This window comes from Hyperoodon ampullatus, assembly GCF_949752795.1.
Source record: "Hyperoodon ampullatus genome assembly, chromosome: 4".
Lineage (NCBI taxonomy): Eukaryota > Metazoa > Chordata > Mammalia > Artiodactyla > Ziphiidae > Hyperoodon > Hyperoodon ampullatus.
Genome location: NC_136917.1, coordinates 65,922,257 through 65,947,603, shown reverse-complemented (window position 1 = coordinate 65,947,603; position 25,347 = coordinate 65,922,257). Strand labels below are relative to the sequence as shown.

Genomic DNA, 25,347 nt, shown 5'->3' with positions numbered 1-25,347 from the left:
ATACACCCATGATGAAATATCTGAAAGAGAAATTAAGAAAACACTCCCATTTACCATTGCAACAAAAAGAATAAAATATCTAGGAATAAACTTACCTAAGGAGACAAAAGACCTGTATGCAGAAAATTATAAGACACTGATGAAAGAAATTAAAGATGATACAAACAGACGGAGAGATATACCATGTTCTTGGATTGGAAGAATCAACACTGTGAAAATGACTATACTACCCAAAGCAATCTACAGATTCAGTGCAATCCCTATCAAACTACCAATGGCATTTTTCACAGAACTAGAACAAAAAATTTCACAATTTGTATGGAAACACAAAAGACCCCGAATAGCCAAAGCAACCTTGAGAATGAAAAACGGAGCTGGAGGAATCAGGCTCCCTGACTTCAGACTATACTACAAGTCTACAGTAATCAAGACAGTATGGTACTGGCACAAAAACAGAAATATAGATCAATGGAACAGGATAGAAAGCCCAGAGATAAACCCACGCACATATGGTCACCTTATCTTCGATAAAGAAGGCAAGAATATACAGTGGAGAAAAGACAGCCTCTTCATTAAGTGGTGCTGGGAAAACTGGACAGCTACATGTAAAAGAATGAATTTAGAACACTTTCTAACACCATACACAAAAACAAACTCCATATGGATTAAAGACCTAAATGTAAGGCCAGACACTATTAAACTCTTAGAGGAAAACATAGGCAGAGCACTCTATGACATAAATCACAGCAAGATCCTTTTTGACCCACTTCCTAGAGAAATGGAAATAAAAACAAAAATAAACAAATGGGACCTAATGAAATGTAAAAGCTTTTGCACAGAAAAGGAAACCATAAGGAAGGTGAAAAGATAACCCTCAGAATGGGAGAAAATATTTGCAAATAAAGCAACTGACAAAGGATTAATCTGTAAAATTTACAAGCAGCTCATGCACCTCAGTATCAAAAAAACAACCCAATCCAAAAATGGGCAGAAGACCTAAATAAACATTTCTCCAAAGAAGATACACGGATTGCCAACAAACACATAAAAGAATGCTCAACATCATTAATTATTAGAGAAATGCAAATCAAAACTACAATGAGGTATCATCTCACACCAGTCAGAATGGCCATCACAAAAAATTTACAAACAATAAACGCTGGAGAGGGTGTGGAGAAAACGGACCCCTGTTGCACTGTTGGTGGGAATGTAAATTGATACAGCCACTATGGAGAACATTATGGAGGTTCCCTGAAAAACTAAAAATAGCACTATCATACAACCCAGCAATCCCACTACTGGGCATATACCCTGAGAAAACCATAATTCAAAAAGAGTCATGTACCACAGTGTTCATTTCGGCTTTATTTACAATAGCCAGGACATGAAAACAACCTAAGTGTCCATCATTGGATGAATGGATAAAGAAGATGTGGCACATATATACAATGGAATATTACTCAGCCATAAAAAGAAACGAAATTGAGTTATTTGGAGTGAGGTGGATGGACCTAGAGTCTGCCATACAGAGTGAAGTAAGTCAGAAAGAGAAAAACAAATACCATATGCTAACACATATATATGGAATCTAAAAAAAAAAATGGTCATGAAGAACCTAGGGGCAAAATGGGAATAAAGATGCAGACCTACTAGAGAATGGACTTGAGGATACAGGGAGGGGGAAGGGTAAACTGGCACAAAGTGAGAGAGTGGCATGGACATATATACACTACCAAACATAAAATAGGCAGCTAGTGGGAAGCAGCCGCATAGCACAGGGAGATCAGCTCGGTGCTTTGTGACCACCTAGAGGAGGGTGGGAGGGAGGTAGATGCAAGAGGGAAGCGATACGGGGATGTGTGTATATGTATGGCTGATTCACTTTGTTGTAGAGCAGAGGCTAGGACACCATTGTAAAGCAATTATACTCCAATAAAGATGTTTAAAAAAAAACACAAGGAGATACCATCTCACATCTATTATTTTTTAAAAAAACACAGAAAGTAACAAGTGTTAGCAAGGATGTAGAGAAACTGGAACCTTTTAAAATTGTGGTGTGAATGTAAAATAGTGCAACCGACATGGAAAAGAGTATGGTGGCTCCTCAAAAAGTAAAAAGAGAATTACTATAGAATCTACAATTCCACTTCAAGTAATATACCCAAAAGAATTGAAAGCAGGGTCACAAAGAGATATTTTTACACCCATGTTCATAGCAGCATTATTCACAATAGCCAAAAGATGGAAGCAACCAAATGCCCATAGACAGAAGAATGGATAAACAAAATGTAGTATATTCACACAATGTAATATTATTTGGCCTTTAAAAAGGAAGTAAATTCTGACACATGCTACAACATGGATAAACCTTGAAGACATTATGCTAAGTGAAATAAGTCAGTCACAAAAAAGACAAATACTGTATGATTCCATTTATATGAAGTACCTAGAACAGTCAGATTCATAGAGACAGACAGTAGAATGGTGGTAACTAGGGACTGGGGGAGGAAGGAATGGGGAGTTACTGCTAATGGGTATGAAATTTCAGTTTTGCAAGATGAAAAATTTCTCAGTGTGGTTGGTGGTGATGGTTGCACAACAATGTGAATGTACTTGAACTGTACATTTAAAAATGGTTAAAATGGTAAATTTTATGTTATATATATTTTGCCACAATAAAAAATTTTTTTAAAGAAGATAGAAATCTTTCTTTCATGTATAGCAGTATATAGAGTACTTCCAGTGAAAGTATGTTTATGCAACAGAAATTACAGACATTATTGTCTATGTGCGATATTCCCCTGCTCTAAGAGAAATAGAATAATGGGAAGAACAGGGAGCCAGAAAATAGATACTACAAGTGCCAAATGCTAATAACACTTACCATTAAACTAGCTGTTTGTGAAGACGGAGTACTTGTTAACAGGCCTCTGCTTTTCTTATCAGAAGTACTGGAATGTGTGTTCTATCAGTATTTTGTGAAATAGGGAATTGAATAGCAGAAAGAAATAAAATAGCTTAATACAGTACAAACAAAATTTTAATAGTATACTAGATCATATGTCATAGTAATAAAATTTTAATATGCTAATTAAATTTTAAAACACTGGACAGGAAACTAAAGAATTTTTTGGCTTGAGCTAGGTCAAACAACCTCCAAGAGAATTCTATGTGGTAAAAATGATATATCTCTTTGAATAGGTGTCATTACATGCTGCCAAGCCTGGAACCCAAACTCATAAAACCTAAACATCACAGGGAAGTTGTGTTAGGTTTCTTTTTTCTTGTCTTTTCTTTCTTGAACTCTTTCTTTCTGGCTTAAAATCTCTTAAACTAGTTGTTCAAGACATAATCTGGAATATTTATTAGGAAGATTTTATCAAAAAAATTATAGGTATATTTACCTAGTACACTAAATATGTTAGTTCTCTAATTTATTACCTATATAATATTTTAATTTGTTCATCTGAACAATAGGGATTATTCTACCCTAGGAATTGCCATGCAAAGATTACAAATAATACATGCTGTTCCACTGCAAGGAGTGCAGTTAGCTGATACTGCCCAGCTGCAACACCTTTAGAATCTGCTTGAGCTTTCAGGTTGAGGCCATCATCTTCCTGGGCGAGCCTCAGGCAACATCTAAGCATAGCAGCCCAACATAATATTCCTGTAATGGACAATCTTTGCTCCAGACCTCCCTACTGGGAGAGCCTTTGTCAGATCTGCCTTGAAGACTGAGGCTATTCCAGCCCAATCTTCCTTCCTCCCTGCTTTCCTTTCTCAGGTATTACCCCCTTCAATATGCCATTTGAACTCTTAATTCTGCCAGAATAATCTCTTCCCAGTGGTCTCAAGTGACACAATTCTCAACAGTCAATCCATTTAAAAACCATCTGCCTGGGGCTTCCCTGGTGGCGCAGTGGTTGAGAGTCCGCCTGCCGATGCAGGGGACACGGGTTCGTGTCCCGGTCCGGGTTCGTGCTCCGGTGCGGGAAGATCACCCATGCCGCAGAGCGGCTATGCCCGTGAGCCATGGCCACTGAGCCTGCGCTCCGCAACGGGAGAGGCCACAACAGTGAGAGGCCCGCGTACCGCAAAAAAAACAAAAAACACCTGCCTGTATATAGCTGTAAGTATATAGATTCTCTGCATTTTTTCCTAGATTTGCTAAGACATTAATGCATACCTAAATTTTCCTAATAAGTACATTTTCTTTTTATAGTCTTTTCAAGAATTAGTTAATAAAAGGCCAGTGCTTACCAATGCAGGTTTGAGGGGCTGAGGCAGCAGAACTTCAGCAACTGATCTACCTGCACTGCTTTCTACAACAGACCTCTGGTGAGATGATGGAACCTTGATATTTAGGTGATGAGAGCTTAATGTTGTTTGAAAATTTGTATCTCTAGGTTCAGGATCTTTTTCAGGCTGAAACAAATTCAGAATCATAAAACACATTTCACAATGCTATAAAAACATTTGTATCATCTCTCAGATGTCCTATTTTTATTGTTTTATATATATGTGTGTTATAATTGTTATAATTAAAATGGGATATATATTTCTATCTATAATTCCCTCAACTTGAAAGAAAGTTTTAAACTTAAAAAGTTTTTTTAAAGTAAGGTTTTTAATACATTTAAGGAAAAAAAATCTGTTGAAAGACAAAATAGTCTGAAATATACTCAGCTCAAAAAATTGTCCTACCACATTTAGGGTAACATCTCCCAAACAGTATTTTGTGAAAAGAAAAATGATAATAAGATCTATTTATTTGTCACTATTTAAAACTAAATTTTAGAGAAAACATTAAATATATTTATATAAATATCTTTATTATACAATAATCTTCATTTAAGAAACAAAATGTCCTTTCTAAGACATCAGGAAGCTGCAACTACAAGAAAGTGTATTGCTTTACCAACTAGTCCCTGCACTGAAAACTGTTCAGTGACTGCTTGTCCTGTTATGTGACTTGTCTTATGCTTTCAAGATGTGTTTATAATAATATTCAGGGACTTCCCTGGTGGTTAAGAATCCACCTGCCAATGCAGGGGACATGGGTTCGAGCCCTGGTCCGGGAAGATCCCACATGCCGCGGAACAACTACGTGCGCTACAACTACTGAGCCTGCGCTCTAGAGCTCACGAGCCACAACTACTGAGTCCGTGTGCCACAACTACTGAAGCCCACATGCCTAGAGTCCATGCTACGCAACAAAGACAAGCCACCGTAATGAGAAGCCCACGCACTGCAATGAAGAGTAGCCCCTGCTTGCTGCAACTAGAGAAAGCCCGTGCACAGCAACGAAGACCCAACACAGCCAAAAATAAATAAATTAATTAAAATAAATAAATAAAGTATAATAATATTCCAAGTTTAAATATATTCAAGATTTTGAGTTGAGGGTAAGAGGATAAAGAGGATGATAAAGAAAGGGGAGGGGAGGGAAGTAGAAGAGGTATAAGGTATTGATATAGTCCAAGCAAAGGAAAGAACAAAGGCATGGAGCTAAGAGTGAGGTACTTACTGTCAACTATTAACTCCTTTCTTTCACTGAAGATTTCATACCTTGCATACAGCCTTTTCTCTCACTCCTGTCATCATTCTCAGCAATTTCATCATCCAAGGGGATAACCCAGCCAACCAACTGGTCTCTAAGTTGCTTGATCTCTGCATTTCCAATAACCTTTTCCCCTCATGGCATTTCATTCACTCTATAATCAAACTTAGCCCTTGCCATCAATAGAAACTACAGAATCAATCAATTCAAATAGCTTCCTATATTTGTCCAACCCCTGCACAATTATCTTCAGGAAATAAACTTCCCTGTCATTGAAATCTCCAATTTACTGATCCTACAATGTTATCTCATCCATGATCTTTCTCCTGTCTTATTCCTTCCTTATCTACCACCAACCATCATTATAACTACTTTCTTATCGCTTTCTCCTCCTATCACAGATGCCTGACAAATCCCCAGCCTGATGAACCCTAACATCAATATCAACTGTACTGCCAGTGCAATTAAGTGTTGGAGAAAATTATACAATGTGTCATACCAACAGCACCACAAACTCAAAAGGAGTAGCCACAGATTGGCACCTCTTCTACACTTCTCTAGCTTCTCATGACTATTTCAAAATCACCTAATTTTCCTTAAACCTCTAGCCTCCTTCCTTCTACCATCTGCAACTGACATCTTTGGCTCACCCTTCCCTGCAACAATAAAAGACATCAAACAGCATCCAACTACTCACTCGAGACTCATAATTTTGGGGGCCCAGTGCAAAATAAAATTGTGGGGCCCCGATGCTTAAAAGCTATTTAAAATGTCAAGATGTTGAAAACAGAGCATTAAGTGAAGCATGGGGTCCTTCTAAGCACAATACCCGCCCTGCTACCACTATATCTACAAGTATATACCACAATAGAAATCTCCCTCCTCTTTTAAATGCCAGTTCCTCCACTGGTATTCTGGATCTCATCCTTCCTCATCTTTTCAAGGACTTCTCTCCTCCATATAATAGTATAGGGAAGCTTTTTGTTTTTATTTTTAAAAATAGCTTTATTGAGATATAACTCACCATAAAATTCACCCATTTAAAGAGTAAAATTCAATGGTTTTTAATACATTCACAGGGTTGTGCAGTCATCACCACAGCCTATTTTAGAACATTTTTGTCCCCACTAAAAGAAACCCCATAACCATTAGCAGTCAATCTCCATTCCATCCCCATCAGCCCTAAGTAACTACTAATCTATGGCTATCTTCATATATTTGCCTATCCTGGACACTTCTTATAAATGGAGTCATATAATATGCGGCCTTTTGTGACTGGCTTATTTCACAGTGCATAGTTTTTTCAAGGTTCATCCAAGTTGTAGCATGTATCAGTGCTTCATTGGTTTTTATTGCCAAATAAGATTCAATTGTATGGATATACCACACTTTATTTACCCATTCATCAGGAGATGGACACTGGTGTTGTTTCCACTTTTTGCCTGTTGTGAATAAATGCTGTCAAGAACATTCATGTATAAGTTTTCATAAGGATGTATGCTTTTATTTCTCCTGGGTATAAACCTAAGAGTAGAACTGCTGAGTCCTATGGTAACTCCACGTTTAAAATTTTGAAGAACTGCCAAATTGTTTTACAAATCAGCTGTACTATTTTACATTCACACCACAATGTTTGAAGGTTCTCATTTCTCCACATCATCACCAACATTTATTATTGTCTGTCTTTTTTTTTTTTTTTTTGGCCGTGCTGTGCAGCTTGCAGAACTGTAGTTCCCCGACCAGGGAATGAACCCAGGCCACAGCAGTGAAAGTGCCGAGTCCTAACCACTGGACCACCATGGAATTCCCTTATCTGTCTTTTTGATTATAGTCATCCTAGTGGATATGAAGTCATACCTCATTGTGGTTTTGATTTGCATTTCCCTAATGACTAAGGATATTGAGCATCTTTTCATGTACTTATTGGCCATCTGTATATCTTCTTCAAAATAATATAAGGAAGTTCTCATAGACCAGCATCCCGGAAATGGTAAAGCTATAGTCAGGAAGAGAAACTTAGGAACACAGCTTTTGAGAAGGGGCAGAACATGCAAGAGCATAAGAAATGGCATTTAATGTAACATGCGACACACAAATTATAAGATGCTTGATTTGTATAGAAAGGTGTGCATGTGTGTGTGTGTGTGTGTGTGTGTGTGTGTGAGAGAGAGAGAGAGAGAGAGAGAGAGAGAGATGATGGAGTATGAAACTGAGACAGCATGCATGGAAACAGGAAAGGGAAATGTAACCAGGAGGAAGCAAAGAAGCATGGAAAAGAAAACATAGAAGTATGTGGAAGATTTTTCATTGCTTTAGGTTAAAAAAGTGAAATTCAGGTCAACTTCAACTAGATCTCTATGTCACAGGGAGCTCCAGTTGCCTACTGAGTTACATTCAGCTATTCCCTCTTCTTTCCTTCTATTATTCCCATTAGCCCTCAAAAATGATCCCACATATCCCATCTTTAAAACAAAACAGAATAAATTTCCTCTGACCCTGCCTCTCCCTCTAGTTACTGTTCTTTTCCCCTATTTCCCATCAGAGTTAATCTCTATAGATAATCATTACTTCCTTACTTTATTTTTTTCTTTTTTTCCCACCTTTATTGAGGAATAATTGACAAATATAATAATATATATATTTAAAGCATACAAGTGATAATTTGATATACATATACATTGTGGAATGATTACCAAGATCAAGATAATTAACATATCCATCACCTCACATAGTTAACATTTGTGGAGTGTGCATTGTGAGAAAGCTTAAAATATATTTTCAGCAACTTTTAAAATATACAATACCATATTATTAACTATTGTCACCATGCTAATGTCAGACCCTCAGAACTTATTTTTCTTATAACTGAAAGTTTGTACTGTTTAACCTACATCTCATCATTTCCTCATCCCCCAGACCCTGGCAACCACTGTTCTATTCTCTGTAATGAAATTGGCTTTTTTTCCCCACATATAAGCAATACCATACAGTATTTATCTTTCTCTGGTTTATTTCACTTAGCATAATGCCCTACAGGTTCATACAGATTGTTGCAGTGGCAAGATTTCCTTCTTTTTTTTTTTTTTTTTTTGATTTCCTTCTTTTTATGGCTGAATAATATGCCATTTTCTACATCTATATCACATTTTCTTTATCCATTCATCGAGTGAAGGACATTTAGGTTGTTTCCATATCTTCGTTATTGTGAATAATGCTGCAATGAACATGGGAGTGCAGACAACTCCTCGAGATACTTATTTCACTTCCTTTGGATACATACCTGGGAGTGAGATTGCTGGATTACATGGTAGTTCTAGTTTTAATTTTTTGAGGAACTGCTATATGGTTGTCCATAATGATTGTACCAATTTACGTTCCCGCCAACAGTGTATAAATGTTCCCTTTTCTCCACATCGTTGCCAACATTTGTTAGCTTTGGCTTTTTGATAATAGCCATCCTAACAGGTTCAAGGTGATATCTCATTGTGGTTTTGATTTGCATTTCCCTTATGATTAGTGATACTGAGCACATTTTCATGTACCTATCGACCACCTGTATATGCTCTTTGGGAAAATGTCTATTCAGGTATTTTGTCCATTTAAAAATTGAATTATTTGCTTTTTGCTCTTGAGTTATATAGATTCTTTATATATTTTGGATATTAACCCCTTAGAAGATATATGATTTGCAAATATTTTCACTCGTTCTGTAGGTTACCTTTGAAATTTACTGACTGTTCCTTTTCTATGCTGAAGTTCTTTAGTTTGATGTAGTCCCACTTGTTTATTTTAGCTTTTGTTGTGTGTTCCTTTGGTGCCTTATCAAAGAAATCATTGCCAAGACTCATGTCAAGATTTTTCCCTATGTTTTCTTCTTGGAGTTTTAGGGTTTCAGGTCTTATATGTAAGTCTTGAATCCATTTCGAGTTAATTTTTGTGACTAATGTAAGATGGGGTTCCAGTTTCATTCCTTTGCATGTGGATATCCAGTTTCCCTATTACCATTTACTGAAGAGACTATCCTTTCCCCATTTTATGTTCTTGGCACCCTTGTCAAAAATCAATTGGCTATATGTGTGTAGGTTTATGTGTGTGCTCTCTACTGGTCTATGTGCCTCTTTTTATGCCAGTACCATACTGTTTTCATTTCTATAGTTTTTTAATATAAATTGAAAACAAGAAATGTGATGTCTCTAGCTTTTTTCTTTCTCAAGATTGCTTTAGCTATTTTGGTTCTATTGTGGTATGATACAAATTTTAGAATAGTTTTTCTATTTCTGTGAAAAATGCCATTGGAATTTTGATAGGGATTGCACTGAATCTGTTTATCACTTTGGATAGTATGGACATTTTCACAACACTAATTCTTCCAATCCAAGAATATGGGATATCTTTCCATTTATTTCTGTCTTCTTCAATTACTTTCATCAGTGTCTTACAGTTTTCAGTGTACAGGTCTTTTACTTCCTTGGTTAAATTTACCTCTAAGTATTTTATTGTTTTTGATGCTACTGTAAATGGAATTTTAAAAGGAAAAACCTGTTTTACCTCTTATGAGTCTTTCTCCTGTGAGTCTACTTTACTACTCACACAAAACCCGCACAGTCTGATCACCAAATGTGTGTGGGGGTTTTCCCACAACAAGCAATTCTCTACAACGCCAGCTAGGCAGCCTACAGTTCAACTCAGTACTAACACTATCTTCCTGGGGATAGTGTCAAATCCCACAGGTTAAGGGCTCAGTCTCACAAGACTGTTCCCATCCTACTTCAGATGACAATCGTGAGTAGTAGGTTACCCACAACTTCTGTCTGATTTGGATACAAATCAGAGGTTCCCATCACCCCCACCTCAGGTTTGATTAATTTGCTAGGGCAGCTCACAGAACTGAGGGAAACACTTACATTTACCAATTTATTAAAGGATATATATGAACAGCCAGATAAAAAAACACACAAGGTGAGGTCTGGGAGAGTTCCAAGTGCAGGAGCTTCTGTGCTCAACCTGGAAGCTCTCCGTACCCTCTACTATTGGGACTTTTATGGAGGTTTCCTCACATAGTCTTGATCAATTATTAACTTCATTTCCAGCCCTTCACCCCTCTCTGGAGAAGGGGAGGCTGTGGGCTGAAAATTCCAAGCTTCTAATCATGGCTTCATCTTTCTGGTGACCAGTCCCTATACTGGAGCCATCCAGAAGCCCATCCAGAGTTGCTTCATTAAAACAAAATATCCACTAGTACTCTTATCACTTAGGAATTTACAAGGTTGTAGGAGTCCTGTGTCAGGGATGGGGTCAAAGACCAAATATTAAAACAAAGAGATGCTCCTAGCATTCTTACACTTAGGAAATTACAAGGGTTTAGGAGTTCTGTGCCAGAAACTGGGGGCAGAGACCAGTATATATATTTTTTCTATTATCTCACAGGATTGCCTTCTAGTTTCTCTTTCAGATAGTTTTTTGTTAGTGTATAGAAATGAAACAGATTTTCGTATGTTGATTTTGTATCCTACAATTTTATTAAATTTGTTTATTAGTTCTAAAGGTTTTTGGTGGAGTCTTTATGGTTTTCAATATAGGATCAAGTCATCTGTAAACAGAGATAATTTCACTTCTTCCTTTCTTAATGGATGCCTTTTATTTCTTTTTCTTGCCTAATTGCTCTGGCTAGGACTTCCAATACTATGTTGAATAGAAGTGGCAAGAGTGGGCATCCTTTTCTTATTCTTGATCTTAGAGGAAGGGCTTTGAACTTTTCACCACTGACTATGATGTTAGTTATGCGCTTGTCATATATGGCCTTTATTATGATGAGGTACATTCCTTCTATACCTAATTTAATGAGAGTTTTCATCATGAAGGATGTTGAATTTTGTCAAATGCTTTTTCAACATCTATTGAAATGATCATATGGTTTTTACCCTTCATTCTGTTAATGTGGTGTATCACATGAATTTATTTCCCTATGTTGAACCATCCTTGAGTCCCAGGGATAAATCTCACTTGATAATGGTATATGGTCCTTTTAATGTGTCCTTATATTTGGTTTGATGGCATTTTGGTGAGGAGTTTACATCTATGTTCAGTGGGGATATTGGCCTGTAATTTTCTTTCAATGCTCTGATCTGAATTTAACAACCATGGTAATGCTGGCCTCAGAAATGAGTTTGGAAGTGTTCCTCTTCAACTTTTTGGAAGAGTTTGAGAAAGACTCGTATTAATTCTTCTTTAAACGTTTGGTAGAATGCACCAGTGAAGCTAGCTGGTTCCTTTTATTTGCTGGGAAATTTTAAATTACTGATTTAATCTCCTTGGCCATTATTGGTCTGTTCAGATTCCCTATTACTTTGTGATTCGGTCTTGGTAAGTTGTACATTTCTAGGAATTTATCCATATCTTCTAAGTTATCAAATTTGTTGATATATAATTATTCATAGAAGTCTTTTATGACCCTCGGCATTTCTGTGGTATCAGTTGTAATGTCTCCTCTTTCATTTATAATTTATTGAGTCATCTCTCTTTTTTTCTTAGTCTAGATAGAAGTTTCTCAATTGTTTATCTTTTAATGAAACCAACTCTTAGTTTAGTTAATCATTTTTATTGTCTCTCTAGTTTCTATTTCATTTATTTCTGCTCTAATACTTTAATTTTCTTCCTTCTGCTAACTTTGGACTTTGTTCTTCTTTTTCTAGTTGCCTGAAGTATAAGATTAGGCTGTTACTTGAGGTCTTAATTTTTTCTTAATGTAGGTGTTTATCACTATAAACTTCTCTTGTAAGGCTGCTTTTGATGTATCCCATAAGTTTTGGTATGTTGTGTTTCCATTTTCATTTGTCTCAAGATTTTTTTTTTTTTTTTTTTTTTTTTTTTGCAGTACACAGGCCTCTCACTGTTGTGGCCTCTCCCGTTGCGGAGCACAGGCTCCGGACATGCAGGATCAGCGGCCATGGCTCACGGGCCCAGCTGCTCCATGGCATGCGGGATCATCCCAGACCGGGGCATGAACCCGTGTCCCCTGCATCGGCAGGTGGACTCTCTACCACTGAGCCACCAGGGAAGCCCTGTCTCAAGATATTTTTAATAGCTCTTTTGATTTATTCTTTGACTCATTGGTTTTTCATAAGTATGTTGTCTAATTTCCAAATATCTGAGTTTTCCAGCTTTGCTCTTATTGTTGATTTTTAGTTTTATACCATTGCAGTCAGAAAATATACTTGATATAATTTCAATCTTATTAAATTTGTTAAAGACTTGTTTTGTGACCTAACATATGATCTATTCTGGAGCATGTTTCCTGTGCACTTGAGAAGAATGTGGATTCTACCGTTGTTGGGTGGAATGTTCTGTATATGTCTGTTAGGTGCATTTAGCCTGAAGTGTAGTTCAAGTCCATTATTTCCTCACTGATTTTCAGTCTGGATAATTTATCCATTTTTGAAAGTCAGGTATTGAAGTCCCTTACTCTTATTGCACTGCTGCCTATTTCTGCTTTTAGATCTGTTAATAATTGTTTAACATACTTCGGTGCTTCAAAATTCAGTGACTATATACTTACAATTGTTATATCCTCTTGATGAACTGACCCCTTTATTTATATAATGGCATTCTTTGTCTCTTATTACAGCTTTTGACTTAAAAATCTATTTTGTCTCATATAAGTATAGCTACCCTTGTTCTATCTGGGTTTCTATTTGTATGGAATAACTTTGTCCATCCCTTCACTTTCAGCCTTAGTGTCCTTAAAGCTTAAGTGGGTCTCTGGTAGACAGCATATAGTTTTTTTTTTTTTTCATTTAGCTGCTCTATATCTTTTAAATGAAGAATTTAAAACATTTACATTTAGAATAATTACTGAGAGGTGCAGACTTATTGATAGTAAGGACTATCACCATTTTGTTAATTGCTTTCTGATTATTTTATAGTTCCTTTGTTCCTTTCTTCCTCTATTGCTGTCTTTCTTTGTGAATTGATGTTTTTTTTTCTAGTGGTATGCTTTGATTCTTTTCTCTTTATCATTGTGTATCTCTCACAGATTTTTGCTTTTTGATTACCTAAGGCATTCATAATACATCTTATCATAGTCTACTTTAAGCTGAAAACAAATTAACTTCAATTGCATTAAAAAGTTTTATGCATTTACTTTCCCCTCCATACACACATATGTTTATATCCCAATTTGCTTCTTTTATATTTTATACTTTCTCAATTTCTATAACTCTTTAACCTATTCCAATCTAGTTTCCTTACTAGTCCACTAAAATTATTCTTGCCAAAGTCATCATTTCCTTCTTGATCCTAAATGCAATTGACTTTTAAAAAATTAACAAACTTCATATTTTACAGCAGTTTGAGGTTCACAGCAAAACTCAGCTGAATGTACAGAGTTCCCATATACCCCTTTGTCCCCAATCATGCACAACCTCCCCTACTACTGACACACTACACCACAGTGGTACATTTGTTAAGACAGATAAACCTATGCTGACATGTTATTTTCCTTCTCCCTGAAGAACTTTAAATAGTGCTTACAAGGCAAGCCTACTGGCAACAAATTCCCTCAATTTTTGTTTGTCTGAGAAAGTATGTATTTCTCCTCCACTTTTGAAGGATAATTTCACAGGGTACTGAATTCTAGTTGGTGGTTGTCTTCTCTCAATACTTTAAATATTTCACTTCACTCTCTTCTTGCTTGAATGGTTTCTGAGGAGAGGTCTGTAAATCTTATCTTTGCTCTTCTATAGGTAAGGTGTTTTTCCTTCTGGCTTCTTTCAAGATATTTTCTTTGCTTGATTTTCTGATGTTCAAATCTGGTATTTCTATATGTAGTTTTGGGGGCATTTATCCTGCTTTGTATTCTCTCAATTTCCTGGATCTGTGGTTTAATGTCTGACATTTTAATTTGGGAAAATTTTTAGTCATTATTGTTTCAAATGTTGCTTCTGTTCCTTTCTCTGTTTCTTTCCATCTGGAATTCTAATTAGGTATATGTCACACCTTTTGTAGTTGTCCCACAGTTCTTTTTTTTTTAGTCCTTTTTTCTCTTTGCTTTTCAGTTTGGGAAGTTTCTATTGTCATGTCCTCAAACTCAGATATTCTTTCCTCAGCTGTGTCTATTCTACTACTGAGTCCATCAAAGGCATTCTTCATTCCCGCTATAGTGTTTTTGATCTCTAGCACTCCTTTGATTATTTCTTAGAATTTCCATATCTCTCCTTATATTGCATGTTGTCTACTTTTTCCTATAACTGCCTTAGCACATTAATCATAGTTATTTTACATTTCTGGTCTGATCATTCTAACACTACTGCCACATCTGACTCTGGCTCTGATGCTTATTCAGCCTCTTTAAACAGTAATTTTTGCCCTTCAGTATGGCTTGTATTTTTTGCTAAAATGTGGACATGATGTACTGGGTAATAGCAACTGTGGTGAATACGTCTTTAGTAATGCACTGATAAATTGTAGGGATGGGGAAGCATTCTACAGTTCTATGATTAGGTCTCAGTCTTTTATTTAGCCTGTGCCCCTGGACTGCAAACATCACTGGTTCTTCTCAGTTTTTTCCCCCTTGAGTTGAGACAGGATGGCTAGAAAGGACCATCTTGTAGTAATCGGGTACTTCCATTCGCCCATGTGGAAGGCTAGAGGGAGCTGGAATTGAATAATTTTCTTCCTCCACTTAGAAGGGGAGAGCTGGCTGGAATCAGGTACTTCCCCTCCCCAGGTAGGTTAGGCTCTGATAAAACCCCAACAAGTTAGGCTATTGTAAAACACTTTCTGTTGAGGGCAGCCTTTGTTAAGAAGAACAGAATATTCTGATGTATTTCAAAATGGTTCCTTTTCCCTTTCCACTACCAGAAGCATGAGGGTATTCTTCTCTGATATTCACTGTGAGGATCTGGTAGGGTTTCTGGAGGTAAAACTCACAAAAGTGTGGAGGTTCCTCTGATGACTGGGTCCCTCTTGAGTTTTTAACTTTCAGAGTTGTCCACACTGAGCCTTCAGCAATTCATCAATCACACTTTTGGGTTTCCCACCCCAGCAGTGGTTCACAGGGAGGTTTCTGTTCATGTGTTTCTGCTCTGGTAAGTCATTACTCTATGCATCCACCTGTCTGTCTTTCCATATTTTGGTGTAGCAGTTTACCATGTGACCTTACTTACTTCTTTGACAGATCTATAAAGAGTTGCTTATTTTTCAGTTTGTTCAGGTTTCTACTTGTTGTTAGGACAGAGTAGTGACTTCTAAGTTCCTTTCATGTTGGACCAGAAACTGGAAGTCCTCCAATTTTTCAAAATTCTTTATAACACTGGACCTCCAAGCAGCACTCAGCATAATTGGCCACTCTCCCTTTTAGGAGAAAAAGCTCTCCTCCTTTACCTTCTATGATACCATATGCTGTTTATTTTCCCCATTCTCTCTGCCCACTTTTCCTTTTCCATGTGACTGTAGAGTTTTTCAAGAATTGATCCTGGACCCCCTTTTCTTCCTTATTCTCTAGATACTCTTTCCCAGGTGATTTCACCCACTACCATGAATTTTAAAATATCTAGAATATTGTATACTCCTGTTCTGTTTTCCTGACCTGGAAACTTACAGCCAATGGCCCTTCCAACATTTTCATCTTTATGTGCCTTCAGATCTCCTGCCTTTCCTATCACATTATATAGCACCATTATCCATCAAAGCTGCTTAAGACACAAACCTAGAGGCCTTTATTGACACCTCTCACTCTTTCATCCTCTACGTCCAATCCATAAACTCTATAGGCAAAATTATCTTCAATCCACGCATATTTTTCCATCTCTCCTACAAAACATCCTAGTTAAAGCCACCACAATCTCCCACCAAAAACCTTTGCAACTTTCTATTAATGAATCTTCCTGCTGACACTCTTGCCCTCTTTCAATTTGCTCCCCAAAGTATATAGTGACCATACAGTACAGTGGAAAAAGTACAGGTTTTAGATTGAGAAAGACTTGTCACAAGCTCCTCAAGCATATTGGTTAATATCTAAACCTCATTTTCCTCAGCTATAAAATAGCTAAAAAATAAAACAAATGAAAAACTTACCTGATAGGAATGCTATAAAAAACATATAGTTAATGAAAAGTGCTTAGAATAATACTTTACACTGAGTAGTCACTCAGATAGTAGCTCCTGTTATATACATAATCAAGTCTGAATTCCTCCCCAAAGACCTCTAGATTCCAGGCCTAATGTACCGATTTACAGTTCCTTAGCATAGAACACTCTTCTGGCTACAAATCAAATGTGTTATTTTCACTTTAAATTCATTATTAATAGACATCCAATTTAAGGAAATTGGAAAATTTTTAAGTTTTAATCCTCTTTCATTAACTTTATATAGAGTATATATTTATGCAACAATAATGCAATCTAATTGCTAAGCTCCAAAAATGTTTTCCATTATTGGCTTAAATAGCCGAAAAATAATTCCTATAAAAGTATTGTTTAAAAGAAAATAGTATGTCCCATATTAACGAAATTTATGGTTTATAAGGTTATTCTGCTTCAATACTTGCTTTTTTCTTTGTTTTTTGAGGGGTTGAAGGGTAATTTTTCTCAGCAAGTAAAACTCCACAAGATGCATTATCTATAATAAAAATATACTTTAGTATTTTAATTATTTAACCTGTCATTAACTCTAAGTACAGAAAAGAGAACTCAAATTTGAGGAAAAAATGGATTTTAATGACTATGATTTTGTAATAGTTTTAGAAGAAAAACTTAATGTATGTTGAACAACCTGACTTGCTACAGAAAGGAGAAAGAATTCTTAAAAATACCTTTATCTCAAGAGCTCCAGGTTTCACAGGAGTAAATAAACTGTATATAAAAGATTTACCTTTCAATTAGTAGAGAAAGTTGCATGTGATTAGAATTCTTCATTAATTATCCTTCCATTTCTACTATCCTGTATTTTCAGTCTCTCCCTTTCTACTCCAACTTTCCTACCAGCATTTAAAACATACTCAGGCCTCTTACATCTTACCAAAAACTTTATCTGTACCCCAAACCCTTTCCTGCTACATAGATCCCAATAGCCTTTCAAATCACCTCCCTCTGCAGTCCACTATCCACACTGTATACCTAAAATACAAATCTAATATCATCTGCTTAACACTCTTTAAAGGCTTTCCACTTCCCTCAAGTTAAAACTTAAGCTCCTTAAATTGGCATACAAAATCCTATTTTTATAATCACCGTATCGCTTACATATTTCCAGCCTCATTGCAGAGATTAAACATAGGATGCCCACTTAAATGTGAATTTCAGATGAATTACAAATTCTTTTTAGTTTAAGTATTTTCTGTATAATAGTACAGCCTAGGCAATGTTTATGACATAATTATATTAATAAATTATTTGCGGGCTTCCCTGGTGGTGCAGTGGTTGGGAGTCCACCTGCCGATGCAGGGGACACGAGTTCGTGCCCCGGTCCGGGAGGATCCCACATGCCGCGGAGCGGCTGGGCCCGTGAGCCATGGCCGCTGAGCCTGTGCGTCCGGAGCCTGTGCTCCGCAGGGGGAGAGGCCACAACAGTGAGAGGTCCGCGTAACAAAAAAAAAAAAAAAGAAAAAAAATTATTTGCTGCTCTTCTGAATTCTAATTTCACTGGGCATTGTGTATCTTTATTTGCTAAATCTGGTAAACTTTGAGGCTAATCATTCCTCTCATCTTCATCTCCCAATGTAGAGAGAAGCTGTAGGTTTGAGAGTTCTGTAAAAGATAAAATTAGTACTAAGATTTGGTAATAGATTAGAGACAGAAATGACAAACAGGAAGGTGTTGAGGATGATCCCATGTTTTGGTTTATTAAGCTACATTTGTTGAGATGGAGGACACTGGAGGAGGAAGACTAGGTTAGGTCTTTTTTGTAACAATTCTCAGTCATCAACCCTTGTTTTATTTGATCTCTTGGAAAATTTTGTTACAGCTGTTTCTAAATGTTGAAGTGTTCCATTTACATTCTTTTTACATGTCTCTTTTCTATTTCTTTTCTCTTCCTAAGTAACTCACCTACTCTAACGGCTTAAAAACATCTATACCTGACTCTAAATATTTATCTGCAGCCCCAGTCTCTGCCCTGAACGCCGGACTCTTGTGTCACAAACTGCTTTCACGACATCTCCAGCTGAAGGTTAAAAAGCCTCTTAATGTTTTAATATTTTCTTAAGGTACTCCATATGTACAGTAATGGGAACAAAACTTATACTTACATGTATTCATCCATATAATTATCACCCAGATCAAGACATAAAATATTTCGAACACCCCAGAAATTTCCTATATGTTTTTTCCCAGTCAGCACTCCCTTTTTAAAGATTACCTCTATTCTGACTTCTGTCAGCCAGAATAAGTCTTGCCTGTTCTTGAACTTCATATATATATATAAAATAAATGAGTATATACCTGTTTGTGTTTGCATTCTTTCATGTAACAGTATGTACATGAGCTGACAGATCAAATTTAATATGCAGAAACCAAAGACTCTTAATTATTCTCCTAACTTGCTCTGCCCTACAATGTTCCTATCTCAAGAAATGATACCACTGTTCATCTAGTTGCTCAAACCAATAATTTAAGAGTCATTCTTGACTTTTCTCTTACTCAACAACCAGCCTAATCAGAAAATCCTGGCCCATCCGCCTTTAAAATATATTCCAAGTCAGACCACTGCAATCACTTTAGTCTCAAACACCATTATCTGACCATTACAGTAGTTTATCTGACAAGGTTTCCTTGCTTCCACTCTTACCCCTTCGTCTATTATCCACATAGTAGCCAGAGTGATAATTCTAAAATATGTACCTGATCATGTCATTCCTCTGCTCTAAGATGCACTTATCAACACATTTAGAAAAAAATCCCCACTCTTTGCGATGGCATATGAGACTACATTATACCACTTGCTCACCGACTACAATTTCAACCATTCATTTTTATTTCCTCATCTTGCTCCAGTCACACTAACCTCTTTTCTCTTCTTCCAACATGCTAAACACATTCCCATCTCATGGCCTTTTCACTTGTGATTCCCTTATGCCTGGCATGCTCTGCCACCAGATTTTCACATGGCCCACTCTCTCACTTCATTCAAGCTCTGTGCGAATGTCACCTCCTCAGAGAGGCCTATCCTGATTAGCCTGTCTAAAACAGCATCCCTAGTCACACACTCTGTTTTTACCCTTCTTTATTTTCTCTCATTACTCTTATTTTTGATGTTGTGATATATGTATTTGTTTATCTGTTTATTTTCTTTCTTTCTCCACTATAACATAAACTCTGTTAGGGCAAGAAATTTGTCATGTTCCCCAGCAACTAAAACAGTTTGTGTTACACTGTAGATGCTTAATAAATATTAGTTGAATGAGTGGAATTAAGGAATGATGACATAAGGTGTCTCTGAAACATCCAAGAGGAAATGTCCAGAAGGCAGCTACATATAAGGGTCTTACCTCAGAGGAGAGTCTAGAATGGAAAATTTGGAAGCCCTGCCTTTTATAGGACACTTATACATATCAGTGGGTAGACTGAACAGAGATTAAAATCTAGGAATCAGCCTTTAAGAACTCCCACATTTAATAGCTAATAGCAGTAGATAAGATTGCAAAGAAGACTGAGCAGGAGATGTCTGAGGAGTAATTTCTTGTTTGTTTGTTTCTATTACTAGACTATGAACCCTTGAGGCCAGGAATATAGCCATTTCTTGGTTTCCTAACACTTAGTAAAGAGCCTGACAAACAACTGGAACAAACTTGGATTTGCTGAATTAAGGAATGTGTAAAAAATAACTCTAGAGCAAGATGTAATTTATTTACTTTAAAATTTTAAGTCAATCAACCACATAAAAGTAAGAATACACAAGCATACATAATTACAGAATCAATATTCTGCCTTACTACCAGGCTTTATAAATAATATTTTCCACAGCCAAAATCTGGCAAGAACTAGGTAAAATCATGATTGTTTTTGATACCCTTACCAACTTTCCCTTTCATATCTTTCTTCCCTTGTTCACAAGTTCCTTAATTGTGATCTATAAAGCAAATCTTCCTTCTAAGGCTCACCCTCCAAGGTAGTAGGTGCTACTCTTTCCAAGGATGTGTGCTTTTACAAGTTTAGTTTTTATCACTAGATTCATTTCCCTTAGAACAGAAACCATCTTAAGCATTTTTATACCCACACTTCCTAACATAATACCTGGCACTTTCTAAATGCTCATTAAGACAACCACTTAAAGTGAAGACAACACCAAAAAACTCTTTTTTTTTAGTTCATACAAACATTTATATCCATCAGGAGCAAAGCAAGCAATTCTTTAAATTTATCCCCAAATAGATGCTATAAAACTTCTTGCAGGAAATAAATAGAAATCTGAAATACAATAGATGTTAATAAGGTTGTAAAGGTCTTGCTATGTTTATTCTAATAGTAAACTAAATAATAGAGGGCCAAAAATGCAAGGCACTTTGCTGATTCTTTTATTTTTCAATCATCACACATAACTCCAATGCATCTGTTTACTGATTATCTTCCTCTCCTATGACTGAAATTTGCAAGCTCAGGGAAAATATATCACTCCTTATCGGTATATATAGTAATACCTAGTACAGAATACATACTCAGTAAATGTTTATTAAATGAATTAATGATGGGTGCTGTGGGGATAGTTAAGACTTAACCTCACATATCTTCATTTCTTAAACACAACCACACTAAAAAGCACTCAGTTTCCTGGGCTACCAGTTTTCTCAACATATACTGTGGCACTGTGACAAAAATGAATAGAGGGAGTCAGGGTCAAGAGGGTGTACTAGGAGGAAACAAAATTCGCATCTCCTCACAACTAGGGCACCTAGCAGGCACCGGTGGGGGACCACGGACACCTAAGGGGATAGAGGAACCCCCAGCAACTGGTGATCTCTCCTTCTGGCTTGTTCCCCCACCCCACCCCACTCTTTTTTTTTTCTTTTTTCTGTTGTGGTTTTATTTTACCTTGTTGCACATGTTTCAATTATAGTTTTATTTTTCCTAATATATTTTTCATCTTTCTAATTTTATTTTGTTTTTTTATTCTTTGATATTGTACTGCTCCTTTTTTTCTATTTTTCTTCTTCTTATTATTTTTTTACCATGCCACGAAGCTTGTGGGATCTTGGTTCCAAAGCTGGAGGTCAGGCCCGAGCTCCTGTGGTGGGAGTTCCAAGTCGAAACCACCGGACTAACAGAGAAACCTCAGATCCCAGGGAATATCAATCAGAGTGAGGCCTCCCAGAGATCCTCATCTCAGCACCAAGACCTAGCTCTATCCAACTGCCTGCAAACTCCAGTGCTGGATGTCTCAGGCCAAACAACCAGTAAGACAGGAATACAGCACCACAAATGAAAACAAAAAAATGAAGCAACAAAAAAAATATGTTACAGACAAAGAGCAAGGTAAAAACCTACAAGACCAAATAAATGAAGGCGAAATAGGCAAACTACCTGAAAAAGAATTCAGAGTAATGATGGTAAAGATGATCCAAAATCTTGGACACAGAATGGAGAAAATACAAGAAACACTGACAAGGCTCTAGAAGAACTAAAGAGCAAACAGTGATGAAGAACACAATTAGTGAAATTAAAAATACTCTAGAAGGAATCAAAAACAGAATAACTGAGGCAGCAGAACAGATAAGTGAGCTGGAAGATAATATGGTGGAAATAACTGCCAGGGAGCAGAATTAAGAAAAAAGAATGAAAAGAATTGAGGTCAGTCTCAGAGACCTCTAGGAAAACATTAAACACACTAACATTCGAATTATAGGGGCCCCAAAGAAGAAGAGAAAAAAAGGGACCTGAGAAAATATTTGAAGAGATTATAGTCGAAAACTTCCCTAACATGAGAAAGGAAATAGTTAATCAATTCCAGGAAGCGCAGAGAGTCCCATACAGGATAAATCCAAGGAGAAACACGCCAAGACACATATTAATCAAACTATCAAAAATTGAGTAGAAAGTAAAAATATGAAAAGCAGCAAGGGAAAAGGAACAAATAACATACAAGGGAATCCCCATAAGGTTAACAGCCGATTTTTCAGCAGAAACTCTGCAAGCCATAAGGGAGTGGCAGGACATATTTAAAGTGATGAAAGGGAAAAACATACAGCCAAGATTACTCTACCCAGCAAGGATCTCATTCAGATTTGATGGAGAAATTAAAACCTTTACAGATAAGCAAAAGTTAAGAGAATTCAGCACCACCAAACCAGCTTTACAATAAATGCTGAAAGAACTTCTCTAGGCGGGAAACACAAGAGAAAGAAAAGACCTACAAAAACAAACCCAAAGCAATTAACAAAATGGTAATAGGAACACACACTTCGATAATTACTTTAAATGCAAATGGATTAAATGCTCCAGCCAAAAGACATAGACTGGCTGAATGGATACAAAAACAAGACAAGTATATATGCTGTCTACAAGAGACTCACTTCAGACCTAGGGACACGTACAGACTGAAAGTGAGGGAATGGAAAAAGATGTTCCATGCAAATGGAAATTACAAGAAAGCTGAAGTAGCAATTCTCATATCAGACAGAATAGACATTAAAATAAAGACTATTACAAGAGACAAAGGAGGACACTACATAATGATTAAGGGATTAATCCAAGAAGAAGATATAACAATTGTAAGTATTTATGCACCCAACATAGGAGCACCTCAATACATAAGGCAAATGCTAACAGCCATAAAAGGGGAAAGCGACAGTAACACAATCATAGTAGGGGACTTTAACACCCCACTTTCACCAATGGACAGATCATGCAAAAGGAAAATAAATAAGGAAATACAAGCTTTAAATGATACATTAAACAAGATGGACATAATTGATATTTATAGGACATTCCATCCAAACACAACAGAATACACTTTCTTCTCAAGTGCTCATGGAACATTCTCCAGGACAGATCATATCTTGGGTCACAATTCAAGCCTTGGTAAATTTAAGAAAATTGAAATCATATCAAGTATCTTTTCCGACCACAACGCTATGAGACTACGTATCTATTACAGGAAAAAACCTGTAAAAAATACAAACACATGGAGGCTAAACACTACACTACTAAATAAATAAGAGATCACTGAAGAAATCAAAGAGAATATCAAAAATACCTAGAAACAAATGGCACTGAAAACACGATGACTCAAAACCTATGGGATACAGCAAAAGCAATTCTAAGAGGGAAGTTTATAGCAATACAATCCTACCTCAAGAAACAAGAAAAATCTGAAACAACCTAACCTTACACCTAAAGCAGTTAGAGAAAAAAGAACAAAAAACCCCAAAGTTAGCAGAAGGAAAGAAATCATAAAGATCAGATCAGAAATAAAAGAAAAAGAAATGAAGGAAACAACAGCAAAGATCAATAAAACTAAAACCTAGTTCTATAAGAAGATAAACAAAATTGATAAACCATTAGCCAGACTCACCAAAAAAAAAGGGAGAAGACTCAAATCAACAAAATTAGAAATGAAAAAGGAGAAGTAACAACTGACACTGCAGAAATACAAAGGATCATGAGAGATTACTACAAGCAACTATATGCCAATAAAATGGAAACCTGGAAGGAATGGACAAATTCTTAGAAAAGCACAGCCTTCCGAGACTGAACCAGGAAGAAATAGAAAATATGAACAGACCAATCACAATCACTGAAATTGAAACTGTGATTAAAAATCTTCCAACAAACAAAAGCCTAGAACCAGATCGCTTCACGGGCAAATTCTATCAAACATTTAGAGAAGACTTAACACCTATCCTTCTGAAACTCTGCCAAAATATAGCAGAGGGAGGAACACTCCCAAACTCATTCTACGAGGCTACCATCACCCTGATACCAAAACCAGACAAAGGGGCTTCCCTGGTGGCGCAGTGGTTGAGAGTCCACCTGCCAACACAGGGGACACGGGTTTGTGCCCTGGTGCGGGAGGATCCCACATGCCGTGGAGTGGCTGGGCCCGTGAGCCATGGCCACTGAGCCTGCGTGTCCAGAGCCCGTGCTCTGCAATGGGAGAGGCCACAACAGTGAGAGGCCCGCGTAATGCAAAACAAAAAACAAACAAACAAAAAAAAACAAACAAAAAAAGAGACAAAGATGTCACAAAGAAAGAAAACTACAGGCCAGTATCACTGATGAACATAGATGCAAAAATCCTCAAAAAAATACTAGCAAACAATCCAACAGCATATTAAAAGGATCATACACCATGATAAGTGGGGTTTATCCCAGGAAGGCAAAGATTCTTCAATATTCGCAAATCAATCATTGTGATACACCATATTAAAAAACAGAAGGATAAAAACCATATGATCATCTCAATAGATGCAGAAAAAGCTTCTGACAAAATTCAACATCAATTTATGATAAAATCTCTCCAGAAAGTACGCATAGAGGGAATATACCTCAACATAATAAAAGCCGTATAAGACAATCCCACAGCCAACATCATTCTCAATGGTGAAAAACTGAAACCATTTCCACTAAGATCAGGAACAAGACAAGGTTGCCCACTCTCACCACTATTATTCAACATAGTTTTGGAAGTTTTAGCCACAGCAATCAGAGAAGAAAAAGAAATAAAAGGAATCCAAATTGGAAAAGAAGAAGTAAAACTGTCACTGTTTGTAGATAACATGATACTATACATAGAGAATCCTAAAGATGCTACCAGAAAACTACTAGAGCTAATCAATCAATTTGGTAGAGTAGCA

The 25,347-nt window shown here is 36.7% G+C and overlaps 1 protein-coding gene across 1 annotated transcript in view; it reads right to left on the bottom strand.

The window, feature by feature from the left end:
- Positions 1-25,347, bottom strand: part of MEIKIN (meiotic kinetochore factor) — a gene marked incomplete at both ends in the record, with an annotated part of 121,732 nt that overhangs the window by 58,724 nt on the left and 37,661 nt on the right. The window contains 3 exons of the mRNA XM_079701562.1: positions 2,885-2,965; positions 4,264-4,428; positions 17,110-17,180. Coding sequence (XP_079557688.1) covers positions 2,885-2,965; positions 4,264-4,428; positions 17,110-17,180 — 317 coding nt within the window. The remainder of the gene's footprint in view (positions 1-2,884; positions 2,966-4,263; positions 4,429-17,109; positions 17,181-25,347) is intronic.